Source organism: Sebastes umbrosus, chromosome 9, assembly GCF_015220745.1.
Source record: "Sebastes umbrosus isolate fSebUmb1 chromosome 9, fSebUmb1.pri, whole genome shotgun sequence".
NCBI classification, from domain to species: Eukaryota; Metazoa; Chordata; class Actinopteri; order Perciformes; family Sebastidae; genus Sebastes; species Sebastes umbrosus.
In genome coordinates, this window is record NC_051277.1 from 3,971,664 (window position 1) to 3,997,914 (window position 26,251).

The 26,251-nt window shown below is 35.4% G+C and overlaps 1 protein-coding gene and 1 long non-coding RNA gene across 2 annotated transcripts; one reads left to right on the forward strand and one right to left on the reverse strand.

Annotated features, from left to right (window-relative positions):
- The first annotated feature begins 349 nt into the window (after nucleotides 1-349).
- Nucleotides 350-15,778, forward strand: reep2 (receptor accessory protein 2). Its single transcript, XM_037780152.1, has 8 exons — nucleotides 350-648; nucleotides 3,419-3,491; nucleotides 6,708-6,784; nucleotides 7,862-7,982; nucleotides 8,145-8,258; nucleotides 11,255-11,435; nucleotides 12,713-12,879; nucleotides 13,543-15,778. The coding sequence occupies exons 1-8, from the start codon at nucleotides 617-619 to the stop codon at nucleotides 13,612-13,614; spliced, it is 837 nt and encodes a 278-aa protein (XP_037636080.1). The 5' UTR covers nucleotides 350-616; the 3' UTR covers nucleotides 13,615-15,778.
- Nucleotides 11,429-23,379, reverse strand: LOC119494339. The gene is made up of 4 exons (XR_005208175.1): nucleotides 22,978-23,379; nucleotides 14,941-15,043; nucleotides 14,065-14,144; nucleotides 11,429-11,669 (listed from the first exon to the last, which is right to left on the reverse strand). It is a non-coding gene; the product is annotated as an uncharacterized LOC119494339 (long non-coding RNA).
- Nucleotides 23,380-26,251: the final 2,872 nt, after the last annotated feature.

The following is a 26,251-nucleotide window of genomic DNA, read 5'->3' on the forward strand; positions in this document are numbered from 1 at the left end:
GTGCAGTCTATAAAGTGGTATAATGGATGTATAGTGTAAAGTAAGTGTAGAGTACAATGGTTGTGGAAGATGTGTATGAATGGAAAATTTGAATGTTATTAATGTAATGCAAATTTGATGTTGTATATATGTATGTGATACATTTAATGTACTTGATTTCGGACCCTAGGAAGACTAGCTGGTGCCATTGGTATCAGCTAATTGGGATCCTTTTTAAATAAAGAAATAAATTGGATCGTGTGTTTTATTGGATAAGAGGAGCAATGTAATTTTTTTTTTAACTTAAAATGACATATTGTTTACAGCTTGGGTGCCTGGCCCTTTAAGAGCCAGTGTGTTTCCAGCAGCTTGGAGGAGCCAGAGAGACTGCAGCAGCACATCATCATCCTCCTCCTCAGCTGCTGCTGCTGCTGCTGCTGCTGTTAGCCCACCTGACAACCAGGACAACCAGGACAACCTCCACCACCTCCACCTCCACCGTTCAGCCTCTCAGCCGGTTCACATCCCCGACCACCCCGCGTCCTGGAGGGGGGACATGGGGGGCATCTAGCCCGCTCTGCTGACCAACTAGACTCCTCTGGAAGCGGTCGAGGTCTGACTCCCAGCAGACAGAAAGATGGTCTCCTGGATGATCTCGAGGATAGTTGTGTGAGTATCCAGGCTGGGCTGCATCTTGTTGTTGTCTGTTCAACGTTACATCCTCCATTCATCATCAGCTGTCTCTTCTTCATGATTAACAGCGCGCAAAACTAGCTAGCATCCATTTATCCGTCTGGATTTATGTTAAATTACAGTAAAACAGTGTTTATTTAGACACCGAGCTGAGCAGTTCTCTATAGTAACCGTTGCTCTGTTATTCAATGAACTGATGCAGCAGACTGCTCTGCTAGCTTGCTGGGAGCTAACGTGTGCTGGCTAACCACCTGACAGTTGGCAGAGGAAGGAGCTGTTAATCTGGCCACGTTATTCAAGAGAAACCTGCTTAATATGCCAGCCTCGCTGCAGACAACAAAACAGGCATTTTAAAACATCCCAGCCTTGATATAGCTGGTGTGTATACTGAGCACCATATGGTAACAACATGATGTGCAAGGCTAACTTAAAGCCCAGTCAGCAGTCATGAATGTGGGTCTACCCATCCATCCTGTATTCACATATACTGGCCAGATAAATGTGTATATATGTTTTTTTACATTACAACATGTCTAGTCCTTGCTGTGTATGAGTGGATTCAGGCCTGGACTTCCACCTGAACACACTGTCTGTGGATGACTCAACTAAAGCCAGCAGCTGCCATCATCCTCATCCCTCATGCAGACATTTTATTTTTTTAAACATGCCAGCCTTGGTGTGTATACTGAGCATCATATGGTAACAACATGATGTGATGGCAAGGCTAACTTAAAGCCCAGTCAGTCATGGATGTGGGTCCACACATCCATGCTGTATATTCACATATACTGACCAGATAAATGTGTATATTTGTTTAATATTACAACATCCTTGCTGTGTATGAGTGGAGCAGGACTCAGGCCTGGACTTCCACCTGAACACACTGTCTGTGGATGACTCAACTAAAGCCAGCAGCTGCCCTCATCCTCAGCCCTCATGCAGACATTTTTTTTTTTTATAATGCTGCATTAGTGTCATCTTATATCAAGAGACCGATCTGAGTTTTTAATCAGGATAGTGTGGCGTCTGACCTTCCGGATGTACCTGTCTGTCAGTGATGTCGTCAATTTCTTGTGGATTTAACCACGATGTACTTGCAGTAGGCAGTATGTTTTTGGCATCATTGGGCATAACAACCTTTCAGCATATTGTAATTCAAGTGTTCTGAGCGATAACTAGACTTCCGCACCTCCTCATGACTCTGTTTTCAGGCTTTAAAGGTCCCATATTGTAATAAGTGAGATTTTCACGTCTTTTTTTATTATAAAGCAGGTTGAAGTCCTATATAAATACTGTGAAAGTATTGAAACGCTCAATCCACAGGGAAATACACACAGCTCGTATTCAGAAACTCTGCATTTGAAACAAGCTGTCAGGATTTCTGTCGATTTGTGATGTCACAAATATACAATATTTAGACCCTTTACACAGATTTAAACGTAAACATTCTAAAACTAGGCAGCGCTGATCAAATATGAATCAATATGCTGATACAGTTACACAGCTGCTTTAAGCTTGGAAGTGTTTTTTTTTAAAGGCCCGGGTGTAGAAATGTTATCGATGTTTCATCATCATCGCTATAAATATTCTGCTTGCCTTGATTACATAAGTAGAGGATAACATTGGCAAACGGTTGCTTTTAGTGGCTTCCAGCTGGCTCTTCCACTTCACTGCACCTCAGGTAGTCATGTGAACGATGGGAGACAAACAATGTGACTGGATGTGCATCATAACGGCTGCTGCACATCTAACACAAGATCAATCATTTGTCATCTTAACTTTGCACTTTAAACATGCAGCTGCCTCTAAATTGGACAGTGTTGTGTTTTTCATTACAGATGAATGATTAGTCCTAACCAGAAAAAATTAAAACAGGTGAATAAGCAGCGTAAATCACTATATATGTTCAGTATCTCTGATCTTATAGTCTCAGCGAGAGGACGGAACGCCCTCAAACTCGGTGAAGTGACCCTGAGATGGGGACACAAAGAGGCACAGGGCGTCTGCTGAGGAAGTCTACTGGCCTAGAGGCCTGCTACGAGTCGCCTCAGCTTACTGTACAGAGCTGAGCGGCGCTGCACACATGACTGAGCAGCTCAGACACATACTGGGACTGCGGACCTTCTTGAATGCTGAGAAAAACAATAGAAATGTAGCTGGAAGCCTCACAGAGAGACTCTTAGTGAAAAACATTCAATCTTTTAGTTTAGATTAGGTCACAATCGGGGGTTTACACTGTAAGCAAACGGGCAAACTAGTGACTCTCTGAACTCTATTCTCCCTGCTATCCCGTAACTCAGCGTTTAGCATCCTGTCACATCAGCACATATCACCACAATGGCACAGGACGCAACCAAACGCACATCAAAAACACGGCTCTGTTTGCACAGTGTCCCGATCTGCACGTGGTGACCCACCCCTGGCACACTTTTGTGTGTTTTTCCATTTTGTGTCGCTGCAGTCTTCCTGACTCCATGAGCTCTGTTATATATTTGTTTTCCACTGATAATCAGACCAGTGTGTTTTGACAAGCCACCGCCCATCCACTCTCTACTGTGTGGCGTCACCATTCAGATCAAAACCACTAATAATACATACTTGTGTTTACATAAGCTCCAAGCTAACATAGCTAAGTGGCCTTGTTAAGCAGGAACACATTGATTAGGTGTCAGAGTCGACACCCAGAGGCCATGTTCTCAAGCTGAATCCCCTCCTCTGACTAACGCTTCTCTCCTTTTGTTTGCAGCCTTGCCTTTGGGACGCTCTACCCGGCATACTCCTCATACAAGGCAGTCAAAACGAAGAATGTGAAGGAATATGTGAGTATCACCTCTAATTATTTAATCACAGCAGACCGTTTCTGACTCGTCTGCTTTGTTTCACTCTTGGGATATTTTGCCCCGGACTGCTGTTAGCTATTTTTAAGTTTTAAATGCACATTGTGAGAAGGAATATAATACAAAGCCTGCAGATAGACTTTAGGCCAGGCACACACAACATAGTTTAATAGGAGGACACATATTAATCACCTGGAGTAATTTTTGTTGAGATGTTGGCCACTAGTGATGTACTCGACTGAAGAAATTCTTAGTTGACTAACATTCATACGATTTTGTCGACTAAACGACAAATAGTTGATTTAATCGACAGATCTGTAAAACTGAGTTTCTCCACAAAGAATCATGCAAAAGCACCACTTTATATCTAGTATTTACCAGAGATGTGCTCATAAGTTTCTTGGAAAAAAGTCATTCAGCATAAAAAACGACTAATCGACTAAAAAAATCTTAGTCGACAGATCAACTAAGAGCTGGCAGCCCAGTTGGCCACACTGACTATTCTATGTCTTTGAGCATTATCACTCAAAGACTGATAACCAAAATTTTAAGCATGTTTTCTAATGATCACAGATGACCATGATAACTGGGGCACACCAACCTTCATGAAACTGGGTCACTGAGCCACCATAATTACTCTAAAAGACAAAGTAATACCTCCATATCGCTCTCCTGATTCTTCTTTTACATGGATTTTCATGTCCATGTGGGATAAAAGACGAATTGGGAACAAACAGATAATTTGTATCCAACACCTGCAAAGAATATATGAATGTGTGCACCTCCTAATGATTACATAACAGCCTGCCGACGCTGTAGATCGTGAATACACGTCTTCTTCATCTGGTGCAGATGTTCCTAACCCAACCTAGGGAATAAATGTGATGGATCACAAGAAGATTAACTCGATAGGAAAGAATAAAAAAAAATACTTTTCTAAGTCAGAAAAAAATAAACTTTAAGAGGAAACAAGCTAATAGAATTGGGAACAACTGATCTGGTAGGCGTTTTGTCTGAGACTAACACCCATAGCATGTTAAGTGCATGAAACTACAAAATCGTTTGGTACCTAAATGATTCATAGTTTAAATGTACACGTCCTTATGTTGTCATGACGGCCTATAGTACCTTAAAATTTCCTCTCAGTTCACTGTTCTTTTAAAACTCAACACACGTGAATACAGTTGGGCTCATTGGATCCACAAGAGTCTCAGCTTTACAGTGATACCCAATTTATGTAATTTAAGACTGTTTAGGGACCCCAGTATGCAGAAATATTCAAACACATCATTTTAGAAACACATGAAATAAAAAAACACATACAAAACTTAAACAGGAATTAAAATTCCAGTATATGATGTATATAATAATTTAATTTAAAGATCCCATATTATGCTAATTTTCAGGTTCATACTTGTATTTTGTGTTTCTACGAGAACATGTTTACATGCTGTAATGTTAAAAAAAAAACTTTATTTTCCTCATACTGTCGGCCTGAATATGCCTGTATTTACCCTCTGTCTGAAAGGCTCCGTTTTAGCGCATTTCGACGGAATTGTGACGAAATTGCACAGAATTGCGTTGCTAGGCAACAGCTTGGGTCCATGTGTACTTCCTGTCAGCTGATGACATTCACATACACTGCAACCAGGAATAAACTGGGACACATTTAAAATGTTTACATTTAAATCTAAAGGAAGGAGCCAGTTGAGGTGGTTCGGGCATCTAGCACGGATGCCTCCTGGGCGCCTCCCTTGGGAGGTGTTCCAGGCACGACCAGCTGGGAGGAGACCACGGGGAAGACCCAGGACTAGGTGGAGAGATTATATCTCTACTCTGGCCTGGGAACGCCTCGGGATCCCCCAGTCAGAGCTGGTTAATGTGGCCCGGGAAAGGGAAGTTTGGGGTCCCCTGCTGGAGCTGTTGCCCCCGCGACCCGATCCCGGATAAGCGGTTGAAGATGGATGGATGGATGGACATTTAAATCTGTGTAAAGGGTCTAAATATTGTATATTTGTGACATCACAAAAGGACAGAAATCCTGACAACTTGTTTCAAATGCAGAGTTTCTGAATACGGGCTGTGTGTATTTCCCTGTGGATTGAGTGTTTCGATACTTTCACAGTATTTATATAGGACTTAAACCTGCTTTATAATAAAAAAACATGAAAATCTCACTTTTATATAATATGGGACCTTTAATAGCTCGGCTCCATTGTCACCGATACCCGATCCAACTATTTGAGTCAGTATCGGCCAGATATCGAATCCATTATGAGTGCATCCCTACCTTTTAAGTAACACAACAAATAAAGTGGTAATGATGTTCAGACGGAATAACCAGCGTTACCAGTGGAAACCAGGAGAAAAAAACCCAGTAGATTCCCTCTCGATTTTAATAAACAGGGTCCTCCGTGCTTACCTCATCATCACTGCAAGGGATGAGAGAGGGGTGGTCCAGGAGGAGGAGGAGATATCAGCATCCTGGCTCTCTGCCTAGATTTGCATCGGAGAACAGTCTCCTCCTGGCTGGTTACCATGGCAACACCCCCCCGCCCCCCTTCCCAATTGCTACTCAAGCAGACAGCCACAGAAGAAGCGAATAAGGGATGGAGGGAGAGAGAGAGAGAGAGAGAGAGAGTGGAGGACGCCATTTTTAGAACTGATGTTTTCATCCCCCTTTCCTCTAGTTTCTGACGAGTCAAATGATTCACTGTTATGTGTGTTTATGCGGCTGTCTGTGGCCTGTTAATGCCTTTAAACACATCGTTACAGTGCAGGGCTTTACTCTTAATTTTGTAACATTTGATATAGCAATATTTTTGATTATTGGATAATGTATTTTCCACTAAATCTATGGTATTGTTTACTGAGTTAGTTTGTCTCTAAGTGCCTCATTTATTGCATTTCATTTAGTTTAGACGATGCCCTACATGTCCTTTGTCTCCGGGACATTATCCACGCATACTGATGTGATCTGACACGACTTAAAACATATGTTCTATTTCTGCATTGGCATGTCTGTTTAGCCCCACGTGTCTCAGCACGTGTACACCGGATGCTGTGGGTTTTTTATGTGCTATTTTTTGTGATGTTCTCTCTCCTCACCTCTGTCTGTCTGTGTCTGTGTCTGTGTCTGTGTCTGTGTCTGTGTCTGTGTCTGTGTCTGTGTCTGTGTCTGTGTCTGTGTGTCTCCAGGTGAAATGGATGATGTACTGGATAGTGTTTGCGTTGTTCACTACTGCAGAGACGGCCACAGACCTGCTGCTATCGTGGTGAGTCAAGAGAGCTGCTGATCGTGACCCTCGTGCCCTACTGGCTTGAAATAAACACACTTATATAATATCAATAGTCATGTGTGTTTCTAGTGCTAAGGGTACTTGATATTTTTAGTACAATGCCTCTTATTGAAGTGTCTTGTCACTTTAAAAAAATGCAACTCACACAGTTATTCAGCCTTTTTATATATCAGATCAGCGTCTTATCTTATTGTGTCTTTGTGTACGTTTTTTCTTTCTTTTTATTATATTTTTATTGACACTTAGCAACAAACATACTTCCATGAAATAAGTTACAGACCCTGTATACATACATCACCCACCTATGTCTGTCTAAAGTGCCGTATTTTAAGATTTGTTATAGAAAAACAAAACGGTAAAAACTATGAACAAATAGGGAGTGATCTTTTCATTTCCATACAATCCTAGATTTGCAAAAATAAAATCTGGCCTCAGTTCTCCCAGCGTGACACAAACAATTCCAACTTATGGTTGACGTATGCTGTTATCCTCTCCATTTTTTAAATGGCCATCTGGGCAATTAAAGTTGGGCTCTCCTGTGATAACCACTTCCTCGTTAAGAGCCTTTTTTACCAGCTACCAGCAATATATTTAATAAATGTCTCTTTTCAACCATTCTTGAGGCTTAACTCCAAAAAATAAAGTCTTACTCTCCAGGGGAACATGACATCCTGTAAGGCATTATGAATCCCTCTCCAAAGATCTTGAATGACGGGACAATCCCAGAAAACTTGGTAATGATGTGCATTCAGATTTCCACAATTTCTCCAGCAAGCTGGGGAATTACTGTCATAGTGGGATTTCCGAGAGGGTGAAACAAAATACCTTATCAGACTTTTCCAACTAAACCCCCTCCAAATGTTTTCTTCCCTCTCCCATTTAGTTTTCATATACAGCGTTGAGTGTATTTTAAGATTTAATAGCCCTTTATACACACATGAAATGATTCTAACAGTATTTGAGTTATATGCTTTTTAAAACATTTTCTATCAAACCCGTCGTGTGTACCTTTTTTCAAAGTTTTCTTTTCCTCTCCTCCGTTTCATTACCCAGGTTTCCATTTTACTTTGAGCTAAAGATTGCCTTTGTGATCTGGCTCCTGTCCCCGTACACCAAGGGCTCCAGTGTCCTCTACCGCAAGTTTGTCCACCCAACGCTGTCCAGCAAAGAGAAGGTAGGAACATGACCCTTTTTTTTTTTTTTTTTTTAAATCTTTACGTTCATCCCACAAATATAATCTGGTTTGCACGTCCACGTTGAAATATTCAGATTTTCCTCTTTGTACCGATGGCTTATATTATTGTCTTTCTCTTTCAACTGTCGCCCTGTGCTGTAGGAGATAGATGAGTACATAGCGCAGGCCAAAGACAGGAGTTATGAGACCATGATGAGGTTTGGAAAGAGAGGTCTCAACCTGGCTGCTACTGCTGCGGTCACCGCGGCCACCAAGGTGAGCTCTCCATGATCGAATAACTTGGACTAATTAATTGAAGCATGTTTTCATTAACGTTTGACATCTATAATATCTTCATTGTAGACTTCCTGTCTTCGTTCCAGATCTGTACAGATTACATGACTCTAATGATGCAGTTCACCACCGATATTAGAACGTGTTTCAAATAGAACAGACTTCAAAGCTTTGTTGTTTTGTAGAGCAAAATGACCATGAATGAGGTTTGCTACGACATTAACCCCCCGAGAACCGCGATCCCGTCTGACTTTACTGTCTTTCAGAGGCTGTAGCAGGTTCAGTGTCAGGGCTAGAGTGAAGGCACAGATATCATATGAAAGTAGCAAACCTAAGGAATCCAGTGGTACCAAGGAGGATAAATAACGCTTCAAATTTGGGCTAAAATTTAGCGAGGAAAAACTGGCAAGGTCATTTTCAAAGGGGTCCCTTGACCTCTGACCTCAAGATATGTGAATGAAAAAGGGTTCTATGGGTACCCACGAGTCTCCCCTTTACGGACACGCCCACTTTATGATAATCACATGCAGGTTTTTTCATGCAGTATAAATGTGTTATTTTCGCCTATTCTAAAATAGTATATTTTAATATTTCTGCATACTGGGGTCCCTAAACAGTCTTGAATGACATAAATTGGGTATCACTGTAAAGCTGAGACTCTTGTGGATCCAATGAGTCCAACTGTATTCATGTGGGATGATGTTAGTCCCCATAGGAGACATTTCATTGTAGTGAGACCATTTTTTAAAAACTTGACCTCACTGTATAAAATGACCTGTGGTGACCTCTAGACCAGGGGTCTTCAACGTTTTTCAGGCCAAGGACCCCCAAACTGATGGAGAGATGGAGCAGGGACCCCCTACTATATATATTGTATAAATTTGTGTTTTATATTAAACTGGGCCTAGTGCCATGTATAAATGTACCTGGTTCAAGTGCATTCAATACTAAGCTATTCAAATAATACACAGGTTCATATATTCATGTTTTTATTTTAAACATCTGCAAGGTACAGTGAGTAGATAAATTGATAATAAATAATATATAATTATACCTCCGAGGACCCCCTAGGAGTCGTGGACCCCCTGTTGAAGACCTCTGCTCTAGGATAATAACAGCCTCATGAAACTCTACAGCCACAAACTAGAGACCTAGAGCATTCAGAGGATGGATGGTTTTCATAGGTAGATTGACAATAAGGGGTTTCTGAGCAGTTTACATAACAGAAGTGTTCGCCATCCAATTGCCGAAAAATTGCAATTCTTGCAGAAATCTCCAAATCTATCTAGTCTATTGTCTATCGTGGGTCTCAGAGGGTTAATAAGGACATCCTACAGTTTGGTCAAAGATGCCTTGTATCAGTTCTATAGTGCAGACCAGTGATCACCCCAATGCGTCCTCAATATGTTTGGGATGAATTCACAGCTGTCTACTTGACATAAATTGGATTCCCTTAAATTATATTAAGCTTGGTTTCTGATGCCCCTTGCTAGTTTAAAACAATATGAATAGACCAAATTATACCTTCTACCAAGCCGGTCAAGAGGACCAAATCCCTTACTTTACTGACTGACTCTAAACAGCAGCCTGAAGGTGCAACAAACTCTTCTTGATCTGATGTTGTCATGGGCTCGTACCTACAGTAACTTGTTGGTGTTGCCAAATCTGTGTTATAATCTAATCGCAAATGATTACAGTGACTCCAAAGTCCTAAATGTACTGTAATGTTTAGTGGAAGTTTTTCAAAAGTGTTTAGACTTTAGCATATTTACACAATACTAGTTGATGCTCTGTTCAATATTAACATGCAACTCGTTTTACTGACACTCAAGCAGAGATTCATTTATGCACAAATTGTGCAAAAGAAAATCTTTTCAATGCAGTTTCTTATTATTCGCTCTGTCAATCAATATTATATTTAATCTAGATTAATCACACACTTTTTATCAGTTCAAAATGTACCTTAAAGAGAGATTTGTATTTAATACTCTTATCAACATGGGAGTGGGCAAATAGGTTTGCTTTATGCAAATGTATGTATATATTTATTATTGGAAATCAATTAACAACACAAAACAATGACAGATATTGATCCAGAAACCCTCACAGGTACTGCATTTAGCATAAACAATATGCTCAAATCATAACATGGCAAACTGCAGCCCAACAGGCAACAACAGCTGTCAGTGTGTCAGTGTGCTGACTTGACTATGACTTGCCCCAAACTGCATGTGATTATCATAAAGTGGGCATATCTGTAAAGGGGAGACTCGTGGGTACCCATAGAACCCATTTACATTCACATATCTGGAGGTCAGAGGTCAAGTGAACCTTTTGAAAATGACCATGACAGTTTGGAAGTTTGGTATGACATGGTTGATGCCGATGGATTCATTAGGTTCTCTAGTTTCATATGATACCAGTGTCTTTAATCTAGATTTTAAACTGAACCCGCTACAACCTTGGAAAGATCGTGAAAACAAATCTGCGTTAACGCGTCATTATAACGTTAACTTTGACAGCCCTATTCCATTATTGATATTTTTCAATTAATTGACCAAAAGATGCCAGAATCCACGGTAAAGCCTTCAAATCCCTTTATTTACTCAACCAACAGCCCAAAACACACAATGGTATGAAATGTAGACAACCAGCAAATCCTCAAAAGCTGAAATGGCCAGAAACATAAAGTTGTTTGTACAAGAAATAAATGGGAGATTTAATATTGAGAACCGTGGCTGCACAATATAATTGCCATAAAATTCTGTCCTATATTTTCAGCCTCATGTAGATCAACTTAAAACAGTGTTTCAGTAAACATGAGAATTAGTCATCAAATTTTATTTTTATATATTTTTTTTTTTTTTTATTTTTAAGACCTATTCCTTTAAGACATGAGTGATGCAGCTGTAAGGCTTGATATTCTCACGCTGTCTCCTGTCTGACGTGTCTGTGTTTGTCTTTGCTGTGATGCCCAGGGGCAGGGCGTGCTGTCGGACAAGCTGCGGAGTTTCAGCATGCAGGACCTGACTCTCATCAACGCCGAGGACGAGCTGGATCTGCGCACTACAGACGCCCGCATGAGACGGGACCCTATGGACGAGATGAGCTCGGGGTCCAGCACACTGCCCCGGGCCAAGAGCACCACTGCACGGCAGAGTAAGGCCTCACAACACACACAACACACTGCTTCATTAGCAGCTAGTCAGGCCATGTGGAGTCATGTGATTTTTAAAGCACTGCAGGATGGCAGGGAGGAGGAGATGCAAAGAAGTGTGGAGTCGGGGGGGTGAAAGCATGTGATTCCAGTGGGAGGAGAAGCTTGGAAGGAGGACTCTTTGTGTCTCGCTACAGTGCCGGCTGGCGGGCTGTGTGGGCCTGACGAGCTGTGAACTGAATACAGAGAGAGAGACACAGAGGCAGTGAAACAATGAACGAAGTGGCTCATTTTGATTCATACTTACAGAGAAACCATGAGCAACTTCAAAACCCAGTCAGAGAGAAAGATGGAGCAACACACTGAAGTGAAAGAGTCAAACAGCTAGAGTTCAAATAAAGGGTAAGGTAATATAGTGAAGAGCAGCACACAGCCACTTCTCAAGCATAAGGGCCTTATTTTAACTATTATATGCTGTTTTAGCATAGAATTGTTAAATAATGTTTATAATAAAGTCATTTTCGATAAACTGAGGTAAATATTGAGGTAATTTGGCAGTAATTCCATTGAAATTTCAAATAGGTTACTTGCTAATTATCACTTTATTACCATGAAATTTGCGGACCTGTAAAATGAAGTATTACCGATAAAACTGTCAGTATTTCACCAATTTTATTTTTTACTATCCCTTTAATCATCTCATGACCACTCAGATTAATCTGGCAACCCCCTTACAACACAACACGTTTGGGAACCACTGCTGTAGATGGTTAAAGTTTGTATTGGGGACTTCCAGTCTCAGTGAAAGAGGAACATGCTGCAGCACCAGAGTCGACCAAAGCGCTCTCTGCTGCTCATGTAGCTTTTGGTGTGAGTGCACTAATATGGATGCACCTATGAGGATCCTCTCTTGACTTTTTATTAGCACATTTCTTTATACAGATACTGTAACAGAGAGACTCCTTTAACTTCAAAACTGTTGGAAACAAAACCTGTATGTTGAAATGTGGCCACCGGGTGGCGTTAGAGGCTGTGACTGCAGTGATGTACCAGTCTGCTATACACACTTTTGGACAGTTGCTTCAGTCTTTTTCAATTAAAGGGAACAGAGTTTCATCTATTTAGTACTTTAATGTTTATAGAATGAAATCCTTTCGGTTCAGAGGGAATGAAATGCATAAATCGGAGTTCAATCTCTCAGCTGTCTGGGAGATTAGCTCAGATCATCAGATGATTCACCAGTGAGTGACCAACAATTTTTTTTGTCCAATCCTTGCAGCCCGCTCTTTGGCGGCCGCATCCCTTGCTGACGAGACGTCATCCCAACACAGCTCTGACCAATCAGACACGAGAACTGAACACTCTGATGAAGACCCTGGAGACAAAGCCCCCAAACGCGCCGCCACTGTCAAGGCAACCAAGAAACCTGCTGCTGCTAAGACGGAGGTAGGAGCAACATAGGGCGAGAGAAGGCTGACTCATGTGATGGTTTTAACTATAAAATAGTGTTTAAGAAAAGCATTTTGAAAGAAAGATATATTATATATAATGTATTATACTATATATAATATATAATATGATATTATATTTTATGTTATAAAATATATAATTTATTATATTATAATTTATTATATATTATATATATTATATATAATAATATATAATATTATATAATATATATAATATTATTATATATAATATTATAATATTATAATATAATATTATATATATCCCAAAATGTATATATCTTCAACTGTGCAATAATGACTTAACAGTACAATAATTTAGTGCATTAATTCAGCTGTACAATAATCCGGTTTACTCTGGCTAATTCTTGCATTTTTACACAATTAATGATAGATCCTATTTTTTATCATTATTATTTGCAGTGTTGTTAAACATATTTCATATCTGTATTTTCTAATGATTTCTCTGTTTATATAGGACCTTTTGTGTCTTATCATAAAACTTGATGTGTCACCCGACTTTAGTCGAACTGTTGGACCTCCTTTCCATTTTTAATGATTGATTGTTGGCTTTCTCCTTAATTTCCTTCTGTCGTTTAATCAACAACTTTAATTATTCCTGTTGCTCTCCTCTCTCTGCAAGATTCAAACCAAGACGGTGAAGAAGCCGACCAAGAAAAAGGTCACGGCTCTCAGCGCGGAGACGCCACCCTGAGGCCTGCTGTCCACATCCAACGACCTACGCCCTCTCTCCCCCCACAGCCTGTAGGCCTCTTCTTCCTCCGTTTGGTCTCCACACAAACACACACTGTAAATATGTCGAGCACTGAAACGGTGTCACTCTTGCTGGGGTTTTAGAGTAAAGTGCAGGTTTTGTTTTTTTAGCAGTATCTGGGCACCTTCAGGTTGGGAACTGCTCTTTTCTATTTTACTGGGTTGTTGCATATTTTCTTTACTTTCTGTGAGCTCATCCCAGATTTAACAGTCTGGGATGTTTCTTTTAGTCTGATAATGGTTAGTTATACATCCATAAATGCTCCTTTAACCCCTAGACGTTTGATTGAATTATCTCCAGTAGGATGTCACATTCTTCTCCTAGTTATCTAGATTCCCTTATGTGTCCTCCGGGCTACTCCTGCTTGGTTTCAGTTTAAAAAAATAAGACCTTCTCGGTGCGTCGCAGGATACAAGTCTGGGTCCTCATCTGGACCGGACCGTGATGGTAGATCTCCTCAGATGTTGTCTCTGGAGCACAAACATCACAAAAACAGTTGGCTATAAGTTTATTACTGAGGAGTAAGAAGGTGGTTGACCTCAACTTTAAAGCATTGCCCAATAGTTATAGACATCCTTAATTACTGTTTCAGACCTAATCGTTCCCACTTTTAACTACAGCTCAGCTCATGCCAACTGTTTTGGTTCCCTATTTTAACCTTAATTTAAACTTCTTTGACTGCATCTTAGGCCTCACAGCTTGTGGAGGAGATTAACTTCCCCTCATTAAGCCTGTATACCTCTGAGTGAGTCTAGCTCTGCTAAGTTCAGGTCTCACTTACGGCAACTTTCTTTCTCACTGCTTCTTAATGTGACTTTCACGTCACATGTACTGGTGGTGACGGGAGTGGTTTGTTTAGTGTTGGCTGGTTATCCTACATCTAGACTTCACTCCCTTATTTTTACTACACCTCTGTTTTATTCAGTTCTTTTGGTAATGTGATATATTAGTAATAAGTAATGATCAGTTGTGCATAGCCGGGGGCCTCTTAAGGTTAATGCTGTAAACTCCCGATAAATGCAGTAGTCATAGAAGAGTTGCCGGTGTTTGTGAGGTAACCTGCTTTCACCACTGTAAGTGACGTCCGTATATTGTTTGCGTTCAAGTTCAACATTAGAAAGTCATGGAGTAGCTCTGCACTGTCTCACTCCTTTTTACCCTGCTGTGTGGTGACACACTGCTCTCTTTGTAATATTTATACTATCGCAGAAGCCAGGATAAAGCGAAGCAATATGGAAGTAATTAAACCAAAATGAGAACATATACCTGTGCTGTTGTTCCAGATGTAGAGGAAGTGAATCTAAACAGACTGGACTTTAGTTTTGGGATGGGCTCCTCTGGTTGCACTGGGTGTGGTTTCTTCTGAGTCCTTTAATGAGAGAGATTTAAAAGCATGAGACTACTTCTGCTGTCTGCAGTGTGACACTAGTTTAAACCAGTAGAGGGCAACAAATTCCACCTCAACTTGTTGGCAGAGTTACTAAACAATATGTAAACACAGTGTAAATAGTAACCTTGACTGTATATACAGAATGAGCTTGCTTGCCTTATTCATTCTCTGGGCTTAAATCCATTTACTTAAAAAAAAAAAAAATCGTAGTCTTGACAAATCGTATGATCTTAAACTGGAAGAAGCGCAGACTCTAAGTGATTTTTTTTTTGTTGTTGTATTTTTAACATGTTTACTTGTATTTTTTCTTGTTAATTTTAACTCCTCTCCATCACTAAGTAGGGAATCTCCAAATGCGTATAAACTGATGTTTGTACATCCACATTCTGCTCTGTACTCTACTTAGTCTTTTAAGGCCCAAAAGTTGAAAACAGACTTTTGACATAATTTAACGTTTGCACTCAATGAAAATACTTTTTTTTTTTTTACACAACCCTGTATTTTTATCTTGTGTTTATACCATTTTTGGATATTTGTTTGTTATTTTCTGTTTGAAATCAGTATTGTATACAGGGATGCTCATTTGTATATTATTTGTGCCAATTCTCAAAGCTCCATGTGAAAAAGGGTTACAGTGTGTGTGCTGGGACAATGTTATCTATAACAAGGACATGTATCAGTAATAAAACTACTAATAAAGGAAATCAAATGTTACCGAGTATTGAATTATTAAAATTATTAATACACGTCGGTGTGAAAGAGTCGACGTGTAAAGTCTGAACATGGGTGCAAAGTTTTGTTTTTTATGCATCCTAAATATGTATACATATATAATATGACTTTTTGCATTTTGATAACATACTATACTATGACTATTTTCAACATACTATGATTTTTTTTCGACATGTTATACTATGACTTTAAAAAAAAACGAATTTCGACAAATTATACGATGACTTTTTAAAAAAAAATTTCCAACATTTTTATGACAGTATAGATTGACTTGTATCTGTTTTTTTTACATACTACACGACGACTTTTTCAACATACTATATCACTTTTTTTTTTTGACACACTATACTATCACTTTTTTTCCGATATATTATACTATTACTTTTTTTCCGACATACTATACTATGATGTTTTTTTCGACATGTTATAATATGATTTTTTAAAAAAAGAATTTCGACATACTATACAATGACTTTTTTCGACATACTATACTATGACTTTTTCTCACATGCTATACTATGACCTTTTTTAAAAAATTTTACAACATACTATACTATAACTTCTTTGCATTTTTATGACATAGTACAGATTGACTTGTATCCGTTTTTTCGACATGCTATACTGTGACTTTTTTTATTCGACATGCTATACTACGAAAAATGTCATGAAAAAAACCCTCATATTATAGTCTGTAGAAATTTTTTTTTACATACTATACTATGACGTTTCTTTTCATGAAATTTTTTGACATATACTATGACTTTTTTTTCGCAACAAATTTCGACATTATACTATGACTTTTTTTATGAAATTTTTCGACAGACTACTATGACATTTTTTTTCACGAAATTTTTCGACATACTATACTTTGACTTTTTTTATGAAATTGTTCAACATACTATATTATGACTTTTTATGAAATTTTTTGACAGACTACACTATGACGTTTTTTTTCATGCCATTTTTCAACATACTATGCTATGATTTTTTTTATGAAATTTTTCGACAGACTACACTATGACGTTTTTTTTCACAAAATTTTCCGACATACTATACTATGACTTTTTTTTCGCAAAGAATTTCGATATACTATACTATGGCTTTTTGTATGAAATTTTTCGACAGACTATACTGTGACTTTTTTTGCCAAAACTTTTGACATACTATACTATGACTTTTTTTACGCAAAAAAATTCGACATACTATACTATGACTTTGTTCCCGCCAAAATTTTCGACATATTATACTATGACTTTTTTTCTGAAATTTTTCAACAGACTATACTATGTTTTTTTTCACGAAATGTTTCAACATGACTTTTTTTCACAACAAATGTCGACATACTATACTATGACTTTGTTCCCGCCAAAGTTTTCGACATACTATACTATGACGTTTTTTTCATGAAATTTTTCTACAGACTATACTATGAATTTTTTTTTCACGAAATGTTTCGACATGCTATATTATGACTTTTTTTTCATAATAGTTTTCGACATACTATACTATGACTTTTTTAATGAAATTTTTCGACAGACTGTACTATCACGGTTTTTTTTCATGAAAGTTTTCGACATACTATACAATGACTTTTTTTCGGAAAAAATTGTGAAATTATACTATGACTTTTTTTTACATGAAATTTGTCGACATACTATACTATGACTTTTTTTTTTGCAAAGAATTTCGATATACTATGGCTTTTTTTATGTTTTCGACAGAATATACTATGACTTTTTTTGCCAAAACTTTTGACATACTATACTATGACTTTTTTATGACATTTTTTGACATACTATACTAAATGTTTTTTTTCACGAAATGTTTCAACATGATTATTTTTTCGGAATAAATTCCGACACTATACTATGACTTTTTTTACATGAAATTTTTTGACATACCATACCATGACTTTTTTTTCGCAACAAATGTCGACATACTATACTATAACTTTTTTCCCGCCAAAACCTTCGACATACTATACTATGACTTTTTTAATGAAATTTTTCGCCATTCTATACTATGTCTTTTTTTCGCAAAAAATATCGACATACTATATTATGACTTTTTTAGCCAAAACTTTCGACATACTATACTATGACATTTTTTTATGAAATATTTCGACATACTATCTTATGACGTTTTTTTTCATGAAGTTTTTCGACAAACTATATAATGACTTTTTTTTCGCAAAACTTTCGACAGACTATACTATGACTTTTTTTTATGAATTTTTCGACAAACTATACTTTGACTTTTTTTCGGAAGAAATTTCGACATACTATACTATGACTTTTTTTCACACAGTCATAGTATAGTATGTCGACATTTTTTGCAAAAAAAAGTCATAGTATCATGTCGACATTTAAAAAAAAAAAAAAGTCATAGTATAGTATGTCGAAGAATTCATAAAAAAAGTCAAATATAGTCTGTCGAAAGATTTCCTGAAAACAAATATCATAGTATAGTATGTCAACATTTTCTATAAAAAAAAGTCATATAGTATATCGAAATTTTTTTAAAAAAAAAAAAGTCATAATATAGTATGTCGAAAGATTTTATGAAAAAAAACCTCATTGTATTGTATTTTGAAAATTTTCGTGGAAAAAAAAACCTCATAGTATAGTCTTTCGAAAAATTCATAAAAAAAGTCATAGTATAGTATGTCGAAAAATGTCATTAAAAAAAGTCATAGTATAGTATGTTGAAAAATGTCATTAAAAAAAGTCATAGTATAGTATGTCGAAAAATGTCATTAAAAAAAGTCATAGTATAGTATGTCGAAAAATTTCATGTAAAAAAGTCATAGTATAGTATGTTGAAAAATGTCATTAAAAAAAGTCATAGTATAGTATGTTGAAAAATGTCATTAAAAAAAGTCATAGTATACTATGTCGAAAAATTTCATGTAAAAAAGTCATAGTATAGTATGTTGAAAAATGTCATTAAAAAAAGTCATAGTATAGTATGTTGAAAAATTTCATGTAAAAAAGTCATAGTATAGTATGTTGAAAAATTTCATTAAAAAAAGTCATAGTATAGTATGTCGAAAAATTTCATGTAAAAAAGTCATAGTATAGTATGTTGAAAAATGTCATTAAAAAAAGTCATAGTATAGTATGTTGAAAAATGTCATTAAAAAAAGTCATAGTATAGTATGTCGAAAGTTTTGGCTAAAAAAAGTCATAGTATAGTATGTCGAAAAATGTCATTAAAAAAAGTCATAGTATAGTATGTCGAAAAATTTCATGTAAAAAAGTCATAGTATAGTATGTTGAAAAATGTCATTAAAAAAAGTCATAGTATAGTATGTTGAAAAATGTCATTAAAAAAAGTCATAGTATAGTATGTTGAAAAATGTCATTAAAAAAAGTCATAGTATAGTATGTTGAAAAATGTCATTAAAAAAAGTCATAGTATAGTATGTTGAAAAATGTCATGTAAAAAAGTCATAGTATAGTATGTCGAAAAATTTCATGTAAAAAAGTCATAGTATAGTATGTTGAAAAATGTCATGTAAAAAAAGTCATAGTATAGTATGTCGAAAAATTTCATGTAAAAAAAGTCATAGTATAGTATGTCGAAAAATTTCATGTAAAAAAGTCATAGTATAGTATGTTGAAAAATGTCATTAAAAAAAGTCATAGTATAGTATGTCGAAAAATTTCATGTAAAAAAGTCATAGTATAGTATGTCGAAAAATTTCATGTAAAAAAGTCATAGTATAGTATGTTGAAAAATGTCATTAAAAAAAGTCATAGTATAGTATGTTGAAAAATTTCATGTAAAAAAAGTCATAGTATAGTATGTCGAAAAATTTCATGTAAAAAAGTCATAGTATAGTATGTCGAAAAATTTCATTAAAAAAAGTCATAGTATAGTATGTTGAAAAATGTCATTAAAAAAAGTCATAGTATAGTATGTCGAAAAATTTCATGTAAAAAAGTCATAGTATAGTATGTTGAAAAATGTCATGTAAAAAAGTCATAGTATACTATGTCGAAAAATTTCATGTAAAAAAGTCATAGTATAGTATGTTGAAAAATGTCATGTAAAAAAGTCATAGTATAGTATGTTGAAAAATGTCATTAAAAAAAGTCATAGTATAGTATGTCGAAAAATTTCATGTAAAAAAGTCATAGTATAGTATGTCGAAAAATTTCATGTAAAAAAGTCATAGTATAGTATGTCGAAAAATTTCATTAAAAAAAGTCATAGTATAGTATGTTGAAAAATGTCATTAAAAAAAGTCATAGTATAGTATGTTGAAAAATGTCATTAAAAAAAGTCATAGTATAGTATGTCGAAAAATTTCATGTAAAAAAGTCATAGTATAGTATGTTGAAAAATGTCATTAAAAAAAGTCATAGTATAGTATGTCGAAAAATGTCATTTAAAAAAAGTCATAGTATAGTATGTTGAAAAATGTCATGTAAAAAAGTCATAGTATAGTATGTCGAAAAATGTCATTAAAAAAGTCATAGTATAGTATGTCGAAAAATGTCATGTAAAAAAGTCATAGTATAGTATGTTGAAAAATGTCATTAAAAAAAGTCATAGTATAGTATGTCGAAAAATTTCATGTAAAAAAAGTCATAGTATAGTATGTCGAAAAATTTCATGTAAAAAAGTCATAGTATAGTATGTCGAAAAATGTCATTAAAAAAAGTCATAGTATAGTATGTTGAAAAATGTCATTAAAAAAAGTCATAGTATAGTATGTCGAAAAATTTCATGTAAAAAAGTCATAGTATAGTATGTTGAAAAATGTCATTAAAAAAAGTCATAGTATAGTATGTTGAAAAATGTCATTAAAAAAAGTCATAGTATAGTATGTTGAAAAATGTCATTAAAAAAGTCATAGTATAGTATGTCGAAAATTTCATGTAAAAAAAGTCATAGTATAGTATGTTGAAAAATGTCCATTAAAAAAAAGTCATAGTATTAGTAGTGTTGAAAAATGTCAATTAAAAAAGTCATATGTATAGTATGTCGAAAAATGTCATTAAAAAAAGTATAGTATAGTAGTGTCGAAAAATTCATTAAAAAAAAGTCATAGTAAATAGGTAAATGTCGAAAAGTTCATGTAAAAAAGAGTCATTAGTTAAGTACTGTTGAAAAAAAAATGTCACGTTAAAAAAAGTCCATAGTATAGGTATGTTGAAAAATGTCATTAACAAAAGTCATAGTATAGTATGTTGGAAAAATGTCATTGAAAAAAGTCATAGTATGTATGTTGAAAAATGTCATTAAAAAAAAAGTCATAGTATAGTATGTCGAAAAAATGTCATTAAAAAATTCATAGTATAGTATGTCGAAAAATTTCATGTAAAAAAAGTCATAGTATAGTATGTTGAAAAATGTCATTAAAAAAATTCATAGTATAGTATGTTGAAAAATGTCATTAAAAAAAAGTCATAGTATAGTATGTCGAAAAATTTCATTAAAAAAAGTCATAGTATAGTATGTTGAAAAATGTCATTAAAAAAAGTCATAGTATAGTATGTTGAAAAATGTCATTAAAAAAAGTCATAGTATAGTATGTTGAAAAATGTCATTAAAAAAAGTCATAGTATAGTATGTCGAAAAATTTCATTAAAAAAAGTCATAGTATAGTATGTCGAAAAATTTCATGTAAAAAAGTCATAGTATAGTATGTTGAAAAATGTCATTAAAAAAAGTCATAGTATAGTATGTTGAAAAATGTCATTAAAAAAAGTCATAGTATAGTATGTTGAAAAATGTCATTAAAAAAAGTCATAGTATAGTATGTTGAAAAATGTCATTAAAAAAGTCATAGTATAGTATGTTGAAAAATGTCATTAAAAAAAGTCATAGTATAGTATGTCGAAAAATTTCATGTAAAAAAGTCATAGTATAGTATGTTGAAAAATGTCATTAAAAAAAGTCATAGTATAGTATGTCGAAAGTTTTGGCTAAAAAAAGTCATAGTATAGTATGTTGAAAAATGTCATTAAAAAAAGTCATAGTATAGTATGTTGAAAAATGTCATTAAAAAAAGTCATAGTATAGTATGTCGAAAAATGTCATTTAAAAAAAGTCATAGTATAGTATGTTGAAAAATGTCATTAAAAAAAGTCATAGTATAGTATGTCGAAAAATTTCATGTAAAAAAAGTCATAGTATAGTATGTCGAAAAATGTCATTAAAAAAAAGTCATAGTATAGTATGTTGAAAAATGTCATTAAAAAAAGTCATAGTATAGTATGTTGAAAAATGTCATTAAAAAAAGTCATAGTATAGTATGTTGAAAAATGTCATTAAAAAAAGTCATAGTATAGTATGTCGAAAAATGTCATGTAAAAAAGTCATAGTATAGTATGTCGAAAAATGTCATGTAAAAAAGTCATAGTATAGTATGTCGAAAAATGTCATTAAAAAAAGTCATAGTATAGTATGTTGAAAAATGTCATTAAAAAAAGTCATAGTATAGTATGTTGAAAAATTTCATGTAAAAAAGTCATAGTATAGTATGTCGGAAAAATGTCATTTAAAAAAAGTCATAGTATAGTATGTTGAAAAATGTCATTAAAAAAAGTCATAGTATAGTATGTCGAAAAATTTCATGTAAAAAAGTCATAGTATAGTATGTTGAAAAATTTCATTAAAAAAAGTCATAGTATAGTATGTTGAAAGTTTTGGCTAAAAAAAGTCATAGTATAGTATGTTGAAAAATGTCATTAAAAAAAGTCATAGTATAGTATGTTGAAAAAATGTCATTAAAAAAAGTCATAGTATAGTATGTCGAAAAATGTCATTAAAAAAGTCATAGTATAGTATGTCGAAAAATGTCATTAAAAAAAGTCATAGTATAGTATGTTGAAAAATGTCATTAAAAAAAGTCATAGTATAGTATGTTGAAAAATGTCATTAAAAAAAGTCATAGTATAGTATGTTGAAAAATGTCATTAAAAAAAGTCATAGTATAGTATGTTGAAATCATTCACAAACTCAGCTGACAGAAGCAACATTCATCAATTATCAAGCATCAACAGCATCACGAGTATAATGGATCATTAACGTCAAATAAATAGACTTTAACAGCCTGCCATCACACACACTGACAGCTGACAGCAACATCACATCCAGCTGAACACTGAACTGAACACAAACAATAGTACTGAGACAGACCTCCAGTCAGAAACTGTTGAGTGTCTTACTTTAGATGATGACAGCAGGAGAGGTCTTGGTGTTGAACCAGAGACAACGAGCTCCAGGCTGGTTCTTGTTGAGGAGAAACTGTCCTCAGGAAGGAGAAGAAGGTCTTGGTTGAGGCTGAACTCTTCTACCTGCTGCTCAGCTTCCTCAGGTGTTTCAGGTGTTTCAGGTGTTTCCTTCTAACAGCTGACCGTGTTATTATCTGGTGACTTTCAGCCGGATGCTGACTACTAGTAGTAACTTTAATGTTACAGGTTGACTTAGATAATAAACACAGAGGAGGAGGATTTAATTAAAACTGAAGAAGTAAAGTTGAAGGCCTCCTGTTGGTGTTTTCAACAGCTGCTGGTCACTTACGGCATCAATCACGACAAGAGAGCACACCGCGCGGCTGCTGGGTCAGGTCTAGAAGGTAACCGGCAAACTGCAAAATCTGATCTGAGATCTGAGCCAAACTCTCGCGAGACTCGCTGCCCGACGACCTATCGTATTCGAGATCCAAGCATGTAGTCCAGGGGTCAGCAACCTTTACTATCAAAAGAGACATTTTAGGCAAAAAAAAATCTGTATGGAGCCGCAAAACATTTGATTATTGTGATGAAGGTAACACAGTTTATAGTCTAAGTATATAGTATATAAGTCTAATGCAGTGAGGGCCAAAGAGCAAATGTACTACGGAGTATTAGGGCCACATTGAGGGAAAAAACATCTGAAATTTAGAGAATAAAGTCATAACTTTACTAGAAAAAAAAGTCGTAATATTACGAGAATAAAATCATAACTTTACAAGAAAAAAAATTAGCAATATTACGAGAATAAAGTCATAACGTTACAAGAAAAAAAGAAAATAACACGTAAAATTAGTACTTTATAATAGTAAAGTATGACTTTATTCTCATAATACTACGACTTTTTTGTCTTAAACCTATGACTTTATTCTCGTAATATTATGACTTTATTCTCGAAATCTCAGATTAATTTTTTTTCCTCAACGTGGCCCTAATACTCCGTCATACCGTCGTACCATAGACCTACAACAATGATAAATAAAAATGAAAATGTAAACAAAAAAAACTGTTTTTCATTTCCATTTTTAAGAATCCACAGGGAGCCACTGGAGAAGAGCTGAAGAGACGCATGTGGCTCCGCAGCCGCAGGTTGCAGATCCCTGGTATAACGCATGCGCAGTGTAACTGGAGCTGCGGTCGTGCGTTGCTATTGGCTCAATAGAGTGCTCCTGGGATGACGTGTTTTTCTCTGTAGGCCAACCAGGAAGTTAGCATCGTCCTGGTTCCTTCTACAAAGAGCCAATGGGATTTTTCCATTGGGTTTTTAATTATTGCGGAAAATTAACTCTGTGGCAAACAAACATTTATGATATTTACAAGTTTTGTTTAAGAAGATAATCGTCACAAATGAACACCACTTTTATAATTTTTGAAGCGTAAATGCAATCGCCAGAAGTAAAAAGCTAACGTTAGGCTATAAACGAACAACACCACGGTCGCGTGAGCATGACTGTAACGGCGGACAAGTCAGCATGATGACGTTTAGTAGTCTCATTTAGCCACTTGTTAGCAACCACCTTTTTTAAAGGTCCCATATCGTGCTCATTTTCAGGTTCATACTTGTATTTTTGGTTTCTACTAGAACATGTTTACATACTTTAATGTTTAAAAAAAACTATTTTCCTCATACTGTCTGCTTGAATATACCTGTATTTACCCTCTGTCTGAAAAGCTCAGTTTTAGTACATTTCAACGGAATTGCGTTGCAAGGCAACAGTTTGGGTCCATGTTTACTTCCTGTCAGCTGATGTTATTTACATACACTGCAACAGGAAATAAACTGGGAGTCATTTAGAATGTTTGCGTTTAAAACTTTGAAATGGTCTAAATATTGTATATATGTGACATCACAAATGGACAGAAATCCTGACGGCTTGTTTCAAAAGCTCAGTTTCTGAATATGGGCTGTGTGTATTTCTCTGTGGATTAAGCGTTTCGATACTTTCACAGTATTTATATAGAACTTAAACCTGCTTTATAATATAAAAGACATGAAAATGTCACTTTTTACAATATGGGACCTTTAAGACACATAAAGGCTTCAAAATTGACGAGTGGGATATTTATTGATGTATTATATATTATGTTGTACAATAAAACGTTAAAATCTCTTAAGCTTGTGTTAACCACAGACTTTATTTTTAACTAAAAATCCATTAAAAAAGAATCATTGACTTCCAGCCGAGGGAACCGGAAGTGCTAAAATGCTAACCCATTTTTCCGGGTTTTAGGATTCATTCCTGTAGCCCTCTATTGGCTCAATCTGGTGGAGTGCAGATCAGATTCTACGGCTTATGTGTTGCAGAAACCCCAAAGATATGACGTGTTGATGACGCGTGACATCTCTTCTTGGCATTCTGGAGGAAAAGAAAAGGTAATTTGTTCCTTCCCAGATGTTTTAGAAGTCTTATTCGTAACCCAAAACTTGTCCCCAAAACCTTTCCACTCATGAGTAACACCATCTATTATATCTATGATATCTATTCCATCTGTATCTGTAGCTATTCCAGGTCCTGCTGTATCTTTGAGGGCTTGAGTACAGAGACTGCTCTAAATCCTCAACGTTGTCTATAACAATAGGACAGAATGGTGCCTTAGATTTAGATTTTGTATTTTTATTGTATCTAACAAAACTTTCCCTTACCTCGGCCTCGATAATCAGTCTACCCAACCTTTGTGAATATGAAAATTTCTCTGGAAGATATACCAACCTAACAACACCCTGCCCACAAGCAATTTGTACTGTAAATATATCTAAAGTGTACGGAGACGATACAAACTGTTAAAACAGATATTGCTATATCTCTGCGCTCCCCCGACCCCCTTTTTTTTCTTAACTTAACTTATTTATTTATTTTATTATTATTATTACTTTCTTTTCTTTGTACTAATATTATTTTTTATTATTCCATTTTATTATTGTTATTATTATTTTATTTTATTTTCTTAATTTTATTTCAATTTTGAATTCTGAAGTTGTTTTCCCTAGTGTACTTATTGTGTTTGTCTCTAAGCTTGACTATTTAAAAAAATTGTTTATAAACTATTGTAACTACGAACTGTAAATTGCATTTATGAAAATAACCTCGAAAAAAGGGAAAAAATAAAGTATGAAAAAAAAGAAACCGTTAAAACAAATAACGTCTTGCAAAAATACTCCTTTGCCGTGTTTTTAATGTCTTGCTGAAGAGAAATAATAGACTTCACA